The sequence below is a fragment of the Lycorma delicatula genome, chromosome 1 (assembly GCF_047948215.1).
Source record: "Lycorma delicatula isolate Av1 chromosome 1, ASM4794821v1, whole genome shotgun sequence".
Classification (NCBI taxonomy): Eukaryota; Metazoa; Arthropoda; class Insecta; order Hemiptera; family Fulgoridae; genus Lycorma; species Lycorma delicatula.
In genome coordinates, this window is record NC_134455.1 from 359,625,913 (window position 1) to 359,643,796 (window position 17,884).

General features: G+C 29.2%; 2 protein-coding genes across 7 annotated transcripts in view; one reads left to right on the plus strand and one right to left on the minus strand.

The window, feature by feature from the left end:
- LOC142334489 (farnesol dehydrogenase-like) overlaps window positions 1-11,754 on the minus strand; it is a 29,396-nt gene extending 17,642 nt beyond the window's left edge. The window contains exons 1-2 of the mRNA XM_075382558.1: window positions 11,599-11,754; window positions 3,862-4,010 (exon numbers count right to left, since the gene is read on the minus strand). Coding sequence (XP_075238673.1) covers window positions 3,862-4,010; window positions 11,599-11,617 — 168 coding nt within the window. The 5' untranslated portion in view covers window positions 11,618-11,754. The remainder of the gene's footprint in view (window positions 1-3,861; window positions 4,011-11,598) is intronic.
- Window positions 1-17,884, plus strand: part of LOC142334490 (uncharacterized) — a 204,930-nt gene that overhangs the window by 39,683 nt on the left and 147,363 nt on the right. For 5 of the 6 annotated variants that reach the window (XR_012758834.1, XR_012758833.1, XM_075382559.1 and 2 more), the window contains exon 3: window positions 13,693-13,735. Coding sequence is in view for 3 of the 6 variants with exons in the window: in XM_075382559.1 (XP_075238674.1) it covers window positions 13,693-13,735 (43 nt within the window). In the remaining 3 variants the exon portion in view is untranslated. Of the gene's footprint in view, window positions 1-4,681; window positions 4,995-13,692; window positions 13,805-17,884 lie in introns of those variants that run through there. The other variant, XR_012758835.1, reaches the window with a different exon arrangement.

Below are 17,884 nucleotides of genomic sequence, written 5' to 3' on the forward strand. Positions count from 1 at the left end.
AAAAAATTACTATCTATTAGTAGGTGCATGAAATTTGGATTAGCTTGAAAAGTAATGTGGTTTTTTAGCTGATGTTTTGTATATGCAAAATAGTTCGTAATGTGCGATTTTAACAGACAAATTAAAAAAAGTAAAATGAAACAAATATAAAGATGTAATTTAATTTCATTAATTTATATTAGATATAGACATAACTGAAAAATAAAGGAAACAATGTATTGAACATATTAAATTTTCATTGCATTATGTATTAAATAGTTTATCATGAAAATGTAATTAAAAACATTTTTATAACAGTTTGTGTTAAGATATAATTTTTTTTAATGCTGCAACTTGCTAAAAAGGTAGTACTTTCAAATAAGATTCTGTACAATCAAAAGAGTTTACATTTCTCGGCCTTGTGGAAATTCAATGTAACACAGCTACATATAATATAAAATACATGTACGAGTAGTATCATTGAACAAGGGATGTGGATGCTTGTGACTTCTGTAATTGTGCTACACCATTTACCCTTGTAAATCAGGTTAATTATATATATGATTATTCAGAAGGCTTTTGAACCTGAAAATAGCTATGATTTATTAGCTAAATATGTGAATGTATATTGTGTTTTAGAAATAGACAATATCATCAGAATATATTAATTTTTACAATATTTTCAATAACATGAATATGTCATTGCAAAAAAAATATTAATGGTATTGAATTGAAAAATACTAATAATACCAAAAAATATCAATAAATAATGAGACTGGATCAGAAAAACTTTATTTACAATCCAATTATTCATAGGATCACCTACGAAGTTGTTCTCTTGGGTAGCCATTCAACGCTTCAGATTTCCCACTCTTCATGGCAGTATTGAAACTCAGAAACCGGAATATCCTTCAGATGGTCAGTTACATTTTTTATATTTTCTACTATTCCAAAATGGTGTTCTTTGAGGTGTTTTTAAAGTCGGGAACAGGAAAAAGTCGCAGAGACTCAAGTCAGGTGAATAAGGGGTTGAGGAACTACAGGAATGTTTTTCTTTGCCTAAAACTCAATTGAGAGTGCAGTGTGACAAGGTGCATTGTCATGATGCAGCATCTATTTATCTTTGATGGCTGGTCTCATGCAGGCAACTCTTTTCTGCAGTCTTTCAAGAATTTTTTCCACAGTTCAAATTCAATTGTTCTGCAATCATTCTTACAGTTAATCGCCAGTTATACCATATCAAGTCTTTGATTCGCTAAACATAGTTGTCACTTTTTGAGTTAATGGTCTTCCAGAGCATGGATCATCTACAACTGATTCCCAGCCATCTGAAAATGTTTTAAACCACCTAAATCTTGGGCTCATGACAGATCGTCTCTCCATACGCACTTTTCAATTTTGAAAAAAGTTTTAGTAGCATTCTCACAGAGTTTAACATAAAACTTAATCGCACAAAGTTGCTCATAATTAGTACGAGTCATTTTTGTTAACGCACAACCAAAATCTTGTTTCAAGAAAAGTTTGTTTACGTTTCACATGGCAACAATAGACTAAAAATATTAATTAATACCTAATCAGCTTGTTCATATAACCACATGTTTACTAATAACTTTACACAGTGTTGCTACTTTGGCTGCCAAAAGAAAGTAGTCTCATTACCTTATTTACAGAACTTGTATATTCAGGATAAAGCAATTTTTTTTGTAATTTTATTTATAAAAAAATATTTTTAAATCAATAAAGCTTTTCTACGTGTTCTATGTCAATAGGCATTAGAAATAAAGAAATGTTAAATTTTATTTTATAAGTCAGAAAACTTTATAATTTACTTCTAAGTAATTAATTTAACTTCTATATATTATTAGATATAAAATTCTGAGGACAAAATGATTATTTTATTTTTAATTATGATTTTGTTATAATGTTTAAATAGTTGTTTTCCTTCTTGAAATGGTTTTGTGCTAAAACATAAAAAAAAGTAATTTTGATAATAGTGTACCTGCAGTTTATTGCTTATATACAGTCTTTCAAAATTTATTGACAAATTATTAATAACTAAATATTTAATAGCAAAAAAAAGACTTTTCTGATCATTCTGTATCATAATAAAGTACATAACTGTTCTGACAGAAGGGGTTCTGCTGGTTTTACCGAAAATATTACTGCAATTTTTTTTTTTGTCTTCAGTCATTTGACTGGTTTGATGCAGCTCTCCAAGATTCCCTATCTAGTGCCAGTCATTTCTTTTCAATATACCCCTACATCCAACGTCCCTGAAAGTCTGTTTTACATATTCCAAATGTTGCCTGCCTTTACAATTTTTCCCTTCTACCTGTCCCTCCAATATTAAAGCCAATATTCCAGGATGCCTTAATATGTAGCCTATAAGTTGTCTCTAACTATATTTTTCAAAATGCTTCTTTCCTCATCAATTTGCCGCAACACCTCTTCATTTGTCACTTAATCCACTCATCTAATTTTTAACATTCTCCTATAGCAACACAATTAAAATCTTCTAATCTTTACTTCTCAGGTACTCTGATCAAGTTTCACTTCCATAAAGCTATGTTCTAAAAATACTTTCAAAAATGTTTTCCTGATGTTTAAATTATTTTTTGATGTAAACAAATTATATTTCTGAATGAAGGCTTGTTTCACCTGAGCTATTCAGCATCTGTTATCACTCCTGCATCGTCCATTTTTAGTAAAAAATTTAGTAAATTTTTACTAAAAAAAAAATGTAACAAAATTCTTCTACCTCCATAATCTTCTCTTCCTATTTTTATATTCGGTGGTTCATCTACATTATTTCTAATACATTTCATTACTTTTGTTTTGTTCTTGTTTATTTTCATGCGGTAGTTCTTGGGTAGGACATCATGCTGTTCATTGTTTCTTCAAAATTTTTTTACTCTCAGCAAGAATTACTATATCATCAGTAAATTATAGCATCTTTATCTTTTCACCTTTTACTGTCACTCTGGATCTAATCTGGATTCTAAATTGTTCTTTAAAATCATTAACTGCTAGTTCTATGTAAAGATTAAAAACTAACAGGGATACGGAACATCCTTGTCGAACTCCCTTTTTTATTACAGCTTCTTTCTTATGTTCTTCAATTATTACTGTTGCCGTTTGTTTTCTGTAAAAGTTAGCATTGTTTTATCTCTGTACTTGAACCCAATTTTTTTTATTTATTTATAATTTATTCATTAATTTGATTAATATTTATTCATACAGTAGTCAGCTCAATTCATATGAATGAAATTATAGAATTGCTGAAAAGAACTGAGATATTTGAGATTTGATTCTGTCAGTGATTACGTAAGGTGAGTCGGAGAGATGAGGTTTTGAAATAAAGATTTACTTAAACTGGGTACTACTATGGAGTAGATAAGACTTTTAAAAGAGTAAAACTGAAGCAATCTGTATATATTTGATAAAAAATCTGAAGGAATTATTAGCTTCCATGATGCAAATTTCAAATAAATATCATGGAAAACAGAGGTTCAAGCTGATGAAGAATTTTGTGATTGAAGAATTAAGGTGTGATTTTTCTGTGATTTTTTTTTAAAAATATAGTTTTTCTTGAATTTTCTTTTGTTTGTTTTATCAGGCTCAAACTTCCAAGTTAATTTACATAGTTAAAGATTGTAATTCCAGATAACATATGACTAGGCTGACCAAAATCTTGATATAACATTAATAATTCCTAAGTTACTCTTTATTTTGGTCTGCTTTAAACAAAGTTGTATTTGTCCAGATGGTTACAAAAATTTAATAACTGACAAGGTACATAAACAAGAATAATTTATATTCATTGAATTGATTAGTGTGTGAATTATATTTGGAGAGCATCCTTATTAAAGCACAAATACTTACTTCAAGTCTATCCGATCTTCGTGCAAGACCGACCACATTCATGCCGATATTAACCAATGATTCTGCAATAGCTGCACCAATTCCTGAACTGGCTCCAGTAACCACTGCTACTTTCCCTTTCCAGTTTTCCATTGTTTTAAAATTATTATCTTAAAATAACAATAAAATAATGTTATATAAGAAGAAGAATATTTATAAGAATATGATGTGTTTGAGTTTTATTTAGGCCATTTTTTTTAAATTTCAAAAGATTTATTTGACTGAGCTCTTTTTTAAAAATACTATCTTAATTGTATCCTGATATAATAAAAAAGGTATTGTTAATAGTTAATATATGAAGTTGTTACAATTCAGTCACCACCTGACATTTATTTTACTGATTAATTTCTAAAATTGTTTAATCCAAATTTAGCAATCATACAGTAAACATGTACATATAATAAATTATACATATTTATCAATTTTATATTCATTACAATAAAAAAGGTTTAAAGAAAAACCAAATATTCAATGAATTATTTCTTAATCATAAGTATGGATCAGTGAGTTCAAAATCAAGCAACAGTTCACCACATAAAGGGTTTGGATGAACAATTAAGTTATTGTTTAAATTAAAATAATGTATTCTGAGTAATGATAAAACTGAAGGTCAAAAGAAAACTTACAAATATATTCAATTGAGCAAATTCATCATTTGATAAATAATAAAAAATTAAAGATAATGAAATACGCAGAAACTGAATTTTTTTAAAAATATTAATGTAGAACTTTAAAAATAACTTGTTATGGTACTTGTAATTGACATACAAAATTGTAATTGACATACAAGTATTAATAATATTGTAAGATTAGAAAATAAAACATTTTTATTACTTATGAAATTCTGAGATGCTTGCACTCCACTATGAAGAGTGAAAGCACTAAGTGGGAGTTGATAGTGCATATATAATGCAGATTAAAAAAAATTACACGAGAGAAAAGCACAATATAAATTGTGCATATAGAAGTCTAATGGAAGTGGCCCAGTTTTTCGTATTAATATACACGAAAGATGAGAATATATATACCTAATTTCATGATTCAGACCAGGATGGGTAGGAAACTTCTCAGAACAGTGAGACTGGAAAAATGTAGTAAATATAAACAATTATTTTGTCCCATATATTTTAATAAAATAGCAAAAGCGAAAAAGGATTTAATGGCAGATTGTGTCCAAGTTGTAATAATTTTTATTTGTCCATTTTATTGCATTTTAAAATAAGAAAAGACCAATTTAATAGATGATTTAAGTTAATGTCATCCCTTTTATTACAGCAATTGGTTACCAGGGTAGAGAAACACTAAAACTATTTTATAAACATTAAAAATTGTTCTCTTAATCATATTAAATTCTCGTCATTATATAAAAAATAAAGTAAATCAAACTAAAAATATAAACATTTCTAAACACAAATTAAAATTACTTAATATCTAACAAAATTAAAACCAAAAAAAAAAATAAATAATAATTTACACATTTTCATGTTCATATTAAAGTGGTAAGTTTCCATTTAAAAAAGATTATATTATGCGCTGTATCGTTTGAAACCTTTATAAATTTGATGAAAGGGGTAATTTTGGATTCATCAAAGTAGATATTATTCTTTAATTAGGTAGACTTTTGTTCAGTTCCCTTCCGTTTAATGTTTCTAAGATTATCGCATGTATAACCGTGGAGTAATTAAAATAAGAAATTCATCTTTTGATGCTTGACACGCAGTATTTTCTATCTGCAGTAGACAACTTTACTAAACTTTAAGATATGTAAAATAAATTTCCTTTCTTTTTCCTGTTTAGCCTACGGTAATTACATTTCAGATATTACTTCAGAAGATGAATGGAGGAAGAAACACCGGTATCCACCATCTAGTTTTCAAATCCGTTTAAAAATAACTGACTTTAATAGGATTTGAACGATGGAACTCTTGATTTCCAAATCAGCTGATTTGGGAAGACACGTTCACCACTAGACCTAGCCGGTGTGTAAAATGAATTCCGCATAGTAAGGTATATTGTTTGATAGAATCAAACAATACTTTTAAAAAGTACTCGTCCATTTCATGTATTATTTAATTGTTTTTTTTTAATACTATTGTATTATTTTGTAAATATACCGCAACGTATCATTCTGGCTAATAAAATTGTAATACTTAACTATAAAAAAGAACAATTTAAAATATTTTACAATATTTTTACTCCTACATGTTTCTTGTACTCGGTTTACTGTATTGAATCCACTTTGAATTTCGCAATTCTGATTTCATTTTCAATTAACTCGAAAACCACTTATCCTAAATGTTTACCATGATAAAACTAAAATTCTACGAGTTATGTATTTTCAACGTAATTTTACATTAAATAAATTGTTTTGTGTTTTTAAAAATTACAAGAACATTTTAACGGGTAGATTTATAATTTTTTGATGTTAAAGAGAAAAAAAAATCGGTTTTGATTCCTGTACTGAATATTTGCTTTAACAGTACCATTTTTAGAAATAATAGCTCACCCCTATTAACAGATTAATGGATTTACATTTTAATACCCCTTTTATAAATTTATATTAAATATGGGAACTTACTTGAATAAATGTTAAACTTTTATTACTTAATGTTATATAATTGTACAACAAAAACAAGCTTTTTTAATTTTATCTTTTATTAAAATAATCAATAAAAATTTCTTGACTTATTTAGTATTAAATTTAAATGTACGAGGGTAAGTCAATTACTATCCGCAGTTTAGTTATATTTTTCTTTATGTTGGTAGTACTGCCGTGTTGCGTAGATGACGCATGCGTGGTTTAATTGTCTGTGCAGGTTTGATGCTGCTAGATTAGTTCCATTATCGCTGCCCTGCCGTTAACCATGGCTGCTCAGCTTTCTGTTTGCACCAAAGAAGAGCAACGTTCAGCGATCCGTTTTTGTGGTCGGAAAACGTATCAGGGGCGGAAATTCATCGAAGACTTTCGGTACAGTACGGGAACAGCGTGTTGCCGTAACGGAGTGTCAACGAATGGATTGAAAACTTCAAAAACGGTCGCACAAGTGTTACGTACGACGAAAGAGTAGGACCGTTTACCGCCACAAATGAGGAAAACATTGAGCGTGCACGTGACATGGTTTTCTTAGACCGACGAGTAACTATCGATGAAGTGGCACATCATCTGCAAATTAGTCACGGTTCTGCCTACGAAATCAAACGCACAGACTTGGGCTTCATAAAGTCTGTAAAAGATGGGTCCCAAAACTGCACACACAGCTGCATAAACAAACGCGCTTGGACATCTGCCAAAAACATTTGGATCTCTATGATAACGAACAGGACATCTTTTTAGACAGAATCATCACCGGTGACGAAACACGGATCCATCATTACGAGCCGGAGAGTAACCGGCAGAGTATGGAATTGAAACATCCAAATTAGCCCTGCAAAAAGAAGTTCAAGACCCTACTGATGCTTCCTATTTTTTGATACTCACAAGGCCCAGTACTGGAACATTATGAGGAAAGGGGTACGACAATAAACATTGCGCGTTACAATCAGATGCTTACTGACAAGCTGAAGCCTGCAATTCAAAGCAAACGCCGAGGACTGCTGTCGAAAGGTATTGTGTTGTTCCACGACAATGCCCGTCCACATACTGCTGCCCACACTGCTGAAACGCTCCGGAAACTCATCTTCGAAGTACTGGCTCATCCTCCGTATAGTCCTGATCTTGCCCCTTGTGACTACCACTTGTTTGGTCCACTCAAAGAGGTCTTAAGGGGCCGTCAATTTACCTCGGACGAAACAGTGAAAGAAGCGGTCCATTCCTGGCTCGCAGCTCAACCGAAAACCTTATTTTATGAGGGCATCAGGAAGCTTGTGCAATGATGGACCAAGTGCGTTGAAGTGCAAGGGTACTATGTTGAAAAATGATGTACATGTAAGTTTCCTATGTTTGTATTGCAATAAAATTTATAACTACATTGCGAATAATTGACTTACCCTCGTATAAAACTGAGAAATGTAAAGCTTTTAATTCTCCGATAAAAGTTCATGTCGGTAAGTCGTAAGCGAATTGAAAAATCAGGCTTATTGAAATGCGCCCGGCTAATTGGATAATCATTATATATATATATATATATATATATATATATATGTAAATTGATATAGATATAGATTTAGATATTTATATATTGATATAGATATATTTGCATTATTTCTTATAATTATAAAAATATTCTAAGCAATCGTAACATACGCTGTAGGTTATATTCTGTTAATTATATTTATAATTTATAATTATCTGGGTACATTGTAATAAGCCTAATTCTTCAATTCGCTTACGACAAGCGTAAATAAATTTTTATCTCGAAAGAATAGTTAATTATTTAATAAGTCAGTATAACAGGAAATGGTATGTGAAAATATCTCTTTATATCTAGGTGTTATCAATAGTTTACTGATACATTTCTTTAAAAACAATAAAAATTTGGTAGTAAAATGGCGCTAAAGATTTCTTAAATAGAAAAGGTGAAATTTGAGAATTTTTTCTGAGTTTTTTAATAATTTTAATCTTTACTTTCAATTTTGGTTTTTTGGTTCTGTGTATTTAATCTTGCTATCCGGGGAGGGGACTTTTGCACAACCCATCGGAATTAGGTAAGTTTTATATAGTTTCTTTATTCGGTTATTTTAACTTTTATATTTTATCGACTTCGTCTGTGGTATTAGTATTGAGTTTTATTTGCTTTCTTGGCTTGTTTTAATACATTTTTTAATGTGATTAATAATATATTTACACATTCTAAACTTTATTATTTTGGAGTTAACGCCCAGGCGTTTTTTGCCCACAAAAAAAAGTTACATTACTTAAAGCCCGGATATTAATTTTGAAACATACTGCACAATTCAACCAGCTCACTCTTACATCACTCATTCCCTTTTAGGATAGATTCCCTAAATTAAGGCTTAAAGAACATTACTCCTTTCAAGGCGGTATTCCTGTACCAAACTGAATGACGAAAGTAGTCTAATCTACTACGAGTTTTAATCGTTTTAAAATTTTGTTGATTATTAATAGAATAAATCGTAATACGCTGATGTCAATTTTTTTCTAGTAAGCCTGAGAAGGAATTACTTCCCCTCAACAAAAAAGTATATTTTCCTTACAAAAACGTATGTACTTTTAAGATATTTCTTTTCATTTCCGTTTAAAAAGACAAATATTTAAATAAAACAGAAAAAATTGGATGTGGACAACACATGACTTCCTTGTATGCCTACTAAATTGCATACGAGTATACACTTTTTTAAAATGAAAAAAAAAAAATTATTTCATTAATAATTTCTGATATTTTTTTATTGTTATTATTGAATTATTAAAAAACTGTTAAATTACAGGGGAAATGTAAAACAAATTGTTAAGGATGTAGGATGTAGGAGGTATACCGAAATGAAACGACTAGCACTAGATAGGGAATCTTGGAGAGCTGCATCAAACCAGTCAAATGACTGAAGACAAAAAAAAAATGAATTATTATTTGTTGTATTTTTTTTATAATAACAGGCTAATAATTATTAATAAATCAATATATTTAAATTAAAAAAAAAAAGTTAAAAAAGAGGAGATGAAGTCTGATTTGAACCGATGTACCTTCGCCTTGTAAGATCCAAATATTTCATTAAAATATTATTCGTCTACAACTCTGAAACCAATGAAAAATAAGTACCACTTATGATATATCGTTGAAAAGCTCTCAATGAAAGCTTATTACTGCAGTTAGAAAAAGTCCAAAATCAAAAAAAAATTGGATTTTGGACACTGTTGGTCCAGTCGATTCCAATCAAAAGGAGAGGTGTACAATGAGATGTTACAATAGTTCTAAATCAAAAATTTCAGCATTCTACGGCTAATCGTATTTGAGTTATGCGAGATACATACGTACTTATAGATGTCACGCCGAATTTATTCAAAATAGATTCAGGGATGGTCGTAATGGATATTTCCTTTAAAATCTGAAAACGGAAATATTTCGCGATAAAAAGGCTCATCGCTTCTCCTTTATTAATGCTTAACGCGCTTTATTTAGTAATCGTTAAATGATTGACTTCAATTTTTTTTCTCCTGTTGTAGTACTCTAAAATTAATTGTTTCGAAAACAAGAAGATTAAGATAAAGAGATTTTGAAAGGTATTATTGTCTACTGTTATCAAAACATTACAAATGTATGGTATGTATTTCTGTTCCTTATTTGGCTTATCTTGAGAAAGGTTTAACTTTTATCAGCGGGATAGAAAGTGAAATTTTATATATATATAAATCAAATATTTTAAGAAATGAATAAGTATATTAATTTTAATAACAAAACAACGCGATTGTATATAAGGGATGATTTTTAATCATTAAATTATTATCACTATGGATAGGGTTAAATTTTTATGTTCTTAACCAAACTGGAAAAATTTCTATAACATCGTTTCCAGCTCACATGTATGTATATAATACATTTAAAGTCACATAATTTTATCGCGGGTCTTATGTTAAAACATTTAACACCATTAACATTTTAGGAAATAAATTTCATGCGACATAAACTGAGAAATTTTAAAAGCTGAAATTCCAAAAAAAACTTTAAAAAAATAATACTTACTGGCGCAGCTTTTTACCGACTTTTCGGATATTTTTTCCTGGGCGCAAAACGAAGTACTGTAATTAGCCCCTAACACGACATTTATATAATAGAAAATTAGATGTAAAAGATTAACCTAAAAATTACACAAAGGTGTGAAATGAAAATTGCCATGTTGTAAACTAAAAGCGAATTAATACCACGATTAACTGCAATAATTAAAATTTAACTTAAAAGAAGAAAAATACCATCTAGCATACGCTAAATGGCATAAACTGTAAGAATTATACTTTTTGTACAATTCATACAGAAAAGTACGGTAATTACTGCCCAGAAAAGTATGCGGCATTACGTCGGTTGCCCGGTGGGAGTAGAGGAAGAAAATGAATTTTTTTTATGTTTTGAGGTATGAGGAGTACGAAAATATCGTTCACTTAAATTGGGGTTTCCTTAAACATTTATAGCCTAGTATGAAATTATATCGCTCGAAAATCTCCAAATGAAATTGATCTCCAGATCAATTTCATTAAAATTTAGTTATGCTCTATTAGTGTTTCTAAAGTTGTGGATCTGAAAATTTGATAAAGATTGGGTGAGTCGTTTTGATTTTCACTGAACTTAGTTTGAAGCGTGGTTCGTTATTACGCTGCCAGTAGGAAACATTGGCGCTTTTTAATCCGCAGTATCTATTAGCAGTATTAAAACTAATTTAAAAAAATATTAAAACCAAATTAAATTAACAAAAAGTCGGTCTTTTTACTTAATAATACATCGTCTTTTAATGTTTTCGTTTTAGTTATCAGAGAAAATCGAATTTAATGAATTTGTTTTCCTTTTTTAATAAATAAAAACTGAAAAATGCTTGTCTAAATTGTTTTTTCGTTATTAATATCTTCAAGTTCAGATGTTTTCGAATTACCTAACCTGTTTTACATTAAAATATCGTTTTTGTTGGTAAAAAAAATTAATAATCATGAAAACATAATAAAAAAACGTTAAAACAATATTACATCATATTACGTAAAAGTTCATTTTAAATATTTAATCATGCGTGATAAATTAAGTACGTTCATAATGTGTTTACCTTCTTTTTTTTGATCCATTCAAAAAGGTTAAAGATGCAAATTCTAACGAATTATTCGAACAGAGACTTCTAACGCTGCTTGCTCGTTGATTGATTATAACCAACTACGAGCATGTTGATTATAACCAACTACGAGCATGTCGTTAGTAATATATACGGTACTTTAAACATATTCTGCAGTTGTAGGAGAAATACTACCGTCCTTGACCTTGATCGTTATAACAAAAAAATAATCATTGAATTTGACTTTTTTCTCATTTAATCTTTACTAATAATTAATTTCTACTAGTGTTCTTGGAATATATGCATCAATCATTTCGTATGAAAATTTGCTCTAAACCCTTATTTAATTCTTCCTCTTACCAGTTTACTCTCTCCTAAAACCAGGTTCAACCACTTGAAATATCATAAAAATAAATGATATGCTGACTTATAAAATGAAACTGTGTTACCACGTAGCACAGGCTATAATAACTGTATTTAAAATAATATCGTTTTAATTTTAAAGGAATTAAGTAAGATCTGTTATTTTACTCCTGAAGTTTCTTTTTTTAATAAAATGTTTTTATAAATCGATTTTTTTTTTCATTTTAACGCTATTAAGTTTTAAAAAAATGTTAATTTACTTATTGAATAAAACTTTTCGCGTAAAGGGATGATTAGAAGACCAAATTAAAAATATTTTATTTATTAAAAAAAAAAAATCTCGTCTATTAAAAAAAACTGTTAATAGGTACATTTCATAAGAAAGCTGTGGGTACCATGATTCGACTTTCGGAAAATTTCGACAAATCTTGGCGTTTCGGATCTCCCAAACTCCAAAACCGTCGCAGTTCAAAAGTTTATATATACATTTATATATATATATTTAATTTTTTTTGTGGACACGATAACTGCCGTAATTTTGAGCTAATCACTTTTAAATTCATACATAAAATATAACGACCCAAAATATTGTTCGAGTTCGTTTATGGGCAAAATCAGACCAGGGGGGTGGAAATGGAGGGCTTTTTTGAAAAAAAAAACAACAAAATATCGGTATATATATAACTTTCTTATTAGGTAAAATATCGAATTGGTTTAAAGTTCCTAATATTATTTGGATAAAGGCCTAAAACTTATTTAAGTAAAGTTTTTTGATATCACCTACCATTGGCCCAGGAGGTGGAAAAAATAGAGTTTCGAAGACAAAAATAAAATACCTCCGTTAGCAGGCACAGTATCGAATCGGTTAAAAGTGGTCGTTAGTCCTTTGATCATTACCTAAAACCTTTGTCTGAAACTATTTTTGATATGACCAACCCTTACGGTAAGGGATGACTAATATGTTGCTGGAATTGTAAGAAGATGGGGCTTGGCGCATGCTAAACATGTGAAACTTTTTTTTACATGTAACCAGTGTCGTATTGAGTAACTTTGAAGTTTTTCTTAACTTTAAGGTGGAAATCTTTTTTTCCCCTATTAGCACCAGTGAAATGTACTTCCACCTTCCACCATGCCGAAAGGATTTTTTTTAGGATAAAAACACCACTGTTTTTTTTTTTAAATGTTGAAGGTAATTAATAAATAAAAATTAACTTCCAACTATTTTAAGCAAATTTTACAATTTTATAAAAAATGTTTCATACATAAAGAAAGGTTTTATTACATTTGGCAGTATTTCTGCAAAAATTATATCATAGAGTTATTTCCCCTTAGGCAGTTTATTTCTTTATATCCATTTCCACTCTCCTCTATAAAACTTTTATGCTATCCACTTCAACTTTAGCTATCCTTTTAAGATCTGATAACACACATTTTCTTTTAAATCATCTATAAGTTTTAGATTTTCCTATTTTCTTTTTGCAGCTTTTACTTATCCTTCTAGTGTAAAAAACAAATCTTTTTATTGTAATTAATTTTATCCAACCAAGAGGAAAATAAACTTAAATAAATTACATTTAAGTTAATATTCATATATATATATATATATATATATATATATATATATATATATACACACACACACACACACACACACATACATTGGTTATATATGTAATTAATGCAGTATATTTTTTTTTTTTTTGTTAATTTTAGTTAATTCTATTTCAGGTATGTTTGGAATGGCTATTGACGCTGATCATTTACTGATAATGTGAGTTATATATTAGTTTATTATCTGTTAAATAAATTATGTAAAAATAAATTATTTATTTCTTGAAAATATAAATCGATATTTTGATAATAATTAACTAGTCCTCTATTTATATATAAATAATAACGATGTGTAATTGTAACTAATTATTTTTAATGTATTTTAAATTTTGTTAGTAATTATTACTGGTAATTTTGAGGTTTTAAGGTTTTGCCTGAAATTCTCAGACTTTAGTTTAACAGGCCTTGCTCTTTATTTTAAGATAGCTTTCAGAGAACCAATAGAAATTATTTCCTCTTTGCCACAAAAGTAGTTTTGTCTAGTGTGGATTTTATTTTTCACCAGCAGAAAAAATTGTCTATTTCAGTCCACACGGTCATATTAATAAATGGCCATTTATTAATATATGTACGGCCATAATATAATGCAACTGATGTGTGCATCAAATATGGTTTTCTAGAACAATTCTGGACATGTACGTAGCATAATTTTTCTACATTCTTTTATTAATTCTTTCATCACTTCCGGATTTCCTTTGTACTCAAATGTGTGATCTTTAGGTAGTAACCAGTTTACCAGCCAGTCATTATGGGATATTTATTTTTTTTAAAATGTCTTTTCCTCGACTTTCTTGTACAGTTTTGTTATTGTTTGATTTGCATTTTTGATAAGTTGACATATTTCCATGGTTAAGGGATTTTCTCCCTGGTGTGAAACTTAATATCTTTTTGTCTTTATAAAGGTGTGCTTGTGAATTATAGAGTTTTGGTTCTTATTCTGGAATCACTGAGTCCTGTTGCGTTACTTTTTTCATTATAATTTTGTAATTTTACGTGTCAACTTTCAACATTCAACAAAGCTTCAGTGATTTAATTAAGATATACAATTCAGTGTTCCTCAACCTGTGAGCCACACTCCCCTAGGGAGGTGTGATATCACTAATTGGGGGCGCGAGATTAACAAAAAGAAAATATTATTAAAAAGATTTATTAATTTACTGAAAGGAAAGCAAAACAAAGTACATTCTAACATAATAAATAATAAAATAGCAACTCCCTTGGGCCTGTCTTGCAGAGCAAAGTTTTTTGAAGTAAGGTTTAATATTAGAAATTAGAAATTAGAGTTATTATTTTATATTTAGCTGAGATCTATATTTTGTCTTAAAAGCAGCCGCCGCAGAAAATGGCCGGTTTTGCAAAGGTAGGATGTTAAAAATGATAATAGTATATGAAATATACTGCTCTTGTTTTCAGTGCAGAAAACTCATCATCCACCCCTGTCAAAAATTCAAAGAGTGATTTATTACTGAATTGTCTTTTGATTTTGCCACTTACTGGGAAGTTGATGAAAATTATTTCTTCTTCAGCAGTTGAGATCCCTTCAGGAGTATCTTGAAATGGATCCTTAACCCATTCATAACTTGCTACCAAGTTGTCATCAGCAAGAAAATATTTTTTTACAATTCTTTGCCAGAATGCCTAAATTATTTTCAATGGTTACAAAAAGAACTATTATATACTACTATGTTCTTTAACCTTGAAGAACTATACTATATGTCCTTCAACCTTGTAAGTTTTAACACATTTATTTACATTTGCAAGCATTTCAAAGTTTTTTGCTTTAAATTTCTGCTCTACAAATCCAGTTTTCTACAAAAAGCATTAACTTTATCAGTCGTATCCATCATATGTGTACTTATTCATTGGAGTTGAAGATTCACGGTATTTAATTTCTCGAATGTGTCAACCAAGTAGCTCAATTCCATCACAAATAAACCATTTTGAAAGTTTATGGCTTCCAGTCAATTTTCCTCTTCTGGAAAAATGACGATTTCATCTCTTCATAAAAGTTCTCAAATTCATAAAAATTTTGCAAAAATTTCCAACATAATCATCTAGCCTCGCGATAAAATAGTAACTCTGAATTTACTGCACCAATATCGTTACAAATTGCAGAAAAGATTCTTGATTTTTGGGGTCTCATTTTTATATAATTTACTACAGTTACAACCATCATTAGCACAATATTCAGACCAGGACTCATTTCTTTAGAAGCCAGAGTTTCTCTGTGGATCATGCAATGTGTCCAAACACCCTTTGGAGATTTTTGTTTCATAAGTGCTTGTATATATACTTTGGAATCCTTCAGACATTCAACAAACACCATCAGTGCATATTCCAATGCAATTTTTCCACACTATGTTTGCTTCATTTTTAAAATCATTAAGATAGCAAATAATGCTGGTGCTGTTGCTTTGAGTTCTATGATTTGCAGAAAAGTAGTTCTTCTACTGCTGACGTACCATCACAAAATTGAGTAAAAGGAATGAAATGAGTATCTTTATTGCTATCTGTTGCCTCATCAAGATTAATTGAAATCATTTTATCACACAACTTCCCGAAAAGCTGATGCTTTACATCTTCAGCTATATCAACAATTCAACAGGCAACAGTTTCATTTTATTCTGGTTTTGCCAATGCAGTGGATCTGTGTTATCAAATATCAATAAATTTACTTATTCTTGGTAATTTGTAAGGTTTTTAATTAAGGTCGTAGTGTAGCTTTAGCATCAAAATACTCAAAATACATTACTATTGTATGAGAGGGGGGTGCAATGAAAATTATGATTGAAAATTAGGTCGCAAATACTGAAAGGTTGAGAAACACTGCCTTAGAGAGGATAAAAATACATCTATGCAATATCTTTAAGATAATTTTATGAAATAAATTTAATTATACCAGTTGGTTGTTTTTAATTTACTAATACCTACCATAAGGCAAAATTTCAAGGAAAGTTTAAAATATGTTACTTCAGAGTTGTTTTTTTTTTAATAAAATATTTATATTAATCTAATTTTTTCAAATTATCTACTGTTAAATATCTGTATAAAGTTCATTTACTTTACAGAAGACTACAACATTAAATTAAAAGTAAATTTTCAACTTGAGTAATTTTCTTGACTATATAAAAAAAAAAATAAAATCAAACACATCAGTTTATGAGAAAAAATTACCCCTGTTTTGGAATTAAATCATTGCCCGCTATGCCTATTTATTAGACTGCTCTTGTTGGCAGAGTTTGATGATCAGTTTTATAAAATTGAGTAAGCATCAACAGTTTACTGAAAAAAAATGAATAGTATATTTTTGCTAATTTTTCTTTTATTATAAGTGTAATTATTAAAATAAAAAATAATTAAATTTATAAATTTGATATAAAACTGTGAAACTACTGTAACCAAATACAAAGCTGTTTTTTTTATGCCAGGTAAGCTAGTGTTTATTCTTTGTTGATTTTGAACTAATTTTTTTAAAAAGTTTGTAACTGGTTAAAGCAAATTTTATTATCTTATGAAAATTCTATATTTAAAAATAATTTTAATACCTTCAGCAATTTCTGCAAAAGTCATCATTTAATCTTCTCCTAGGAAGATTAATCAATAAGATTGAAAAACTTATCATCAGGTTATTTTCCCTCAGGTAGATTCTTTGTTCAATGTCTTTTTCCATTATCTTATACTCTCATCTAAACTTAAGCTCTTACTAGCTCTCATTTCCTGTTATATCATCTAAAAATTTTATTACTTTCCGGCTTTTCTTTTTTTTCAGCATTCTACTTATCCTTCCTGCACCATTTTATTGATTCCTTTTCAAATTATACATTTCAGCCAGTTAGTTTTCCTATTCCAAATTATTCTGATTATGCTTCTATTCTTGTAAATTCTCATTACTTCATTTTTCACTTGTCTGTCCATTTAATCATCTCCAATCACCTTCATGTCCATAATTGAGACCAACTTTTCTTTTCCTCTTTGTGTAAGTGTCCATATTTCAGATTTATGCAGAATTATATACAAAATATAATATTTTACTTGAACCTTCTTCATGTCTAATTCATCTTACTACGTAATAACTGTTCCTTTCTCCTAAATGCTTCCTTAGCCATCGCTATTTGTTTTTATCTCATTTTAACTTTTGCATTCTGCAAAATTATTCTGTTATGGCATTTTCAAATTTTTAAATCATCTGTTATTTTAATCCTCAGAAACTCATGTTATCTACAAGCATCAGTGTTGATGGGACAATGTGATTTTCTTTTTGAATATTTTTGATCATGTCTTCAATATGTTTGTCAAGCCTTTAATAAAG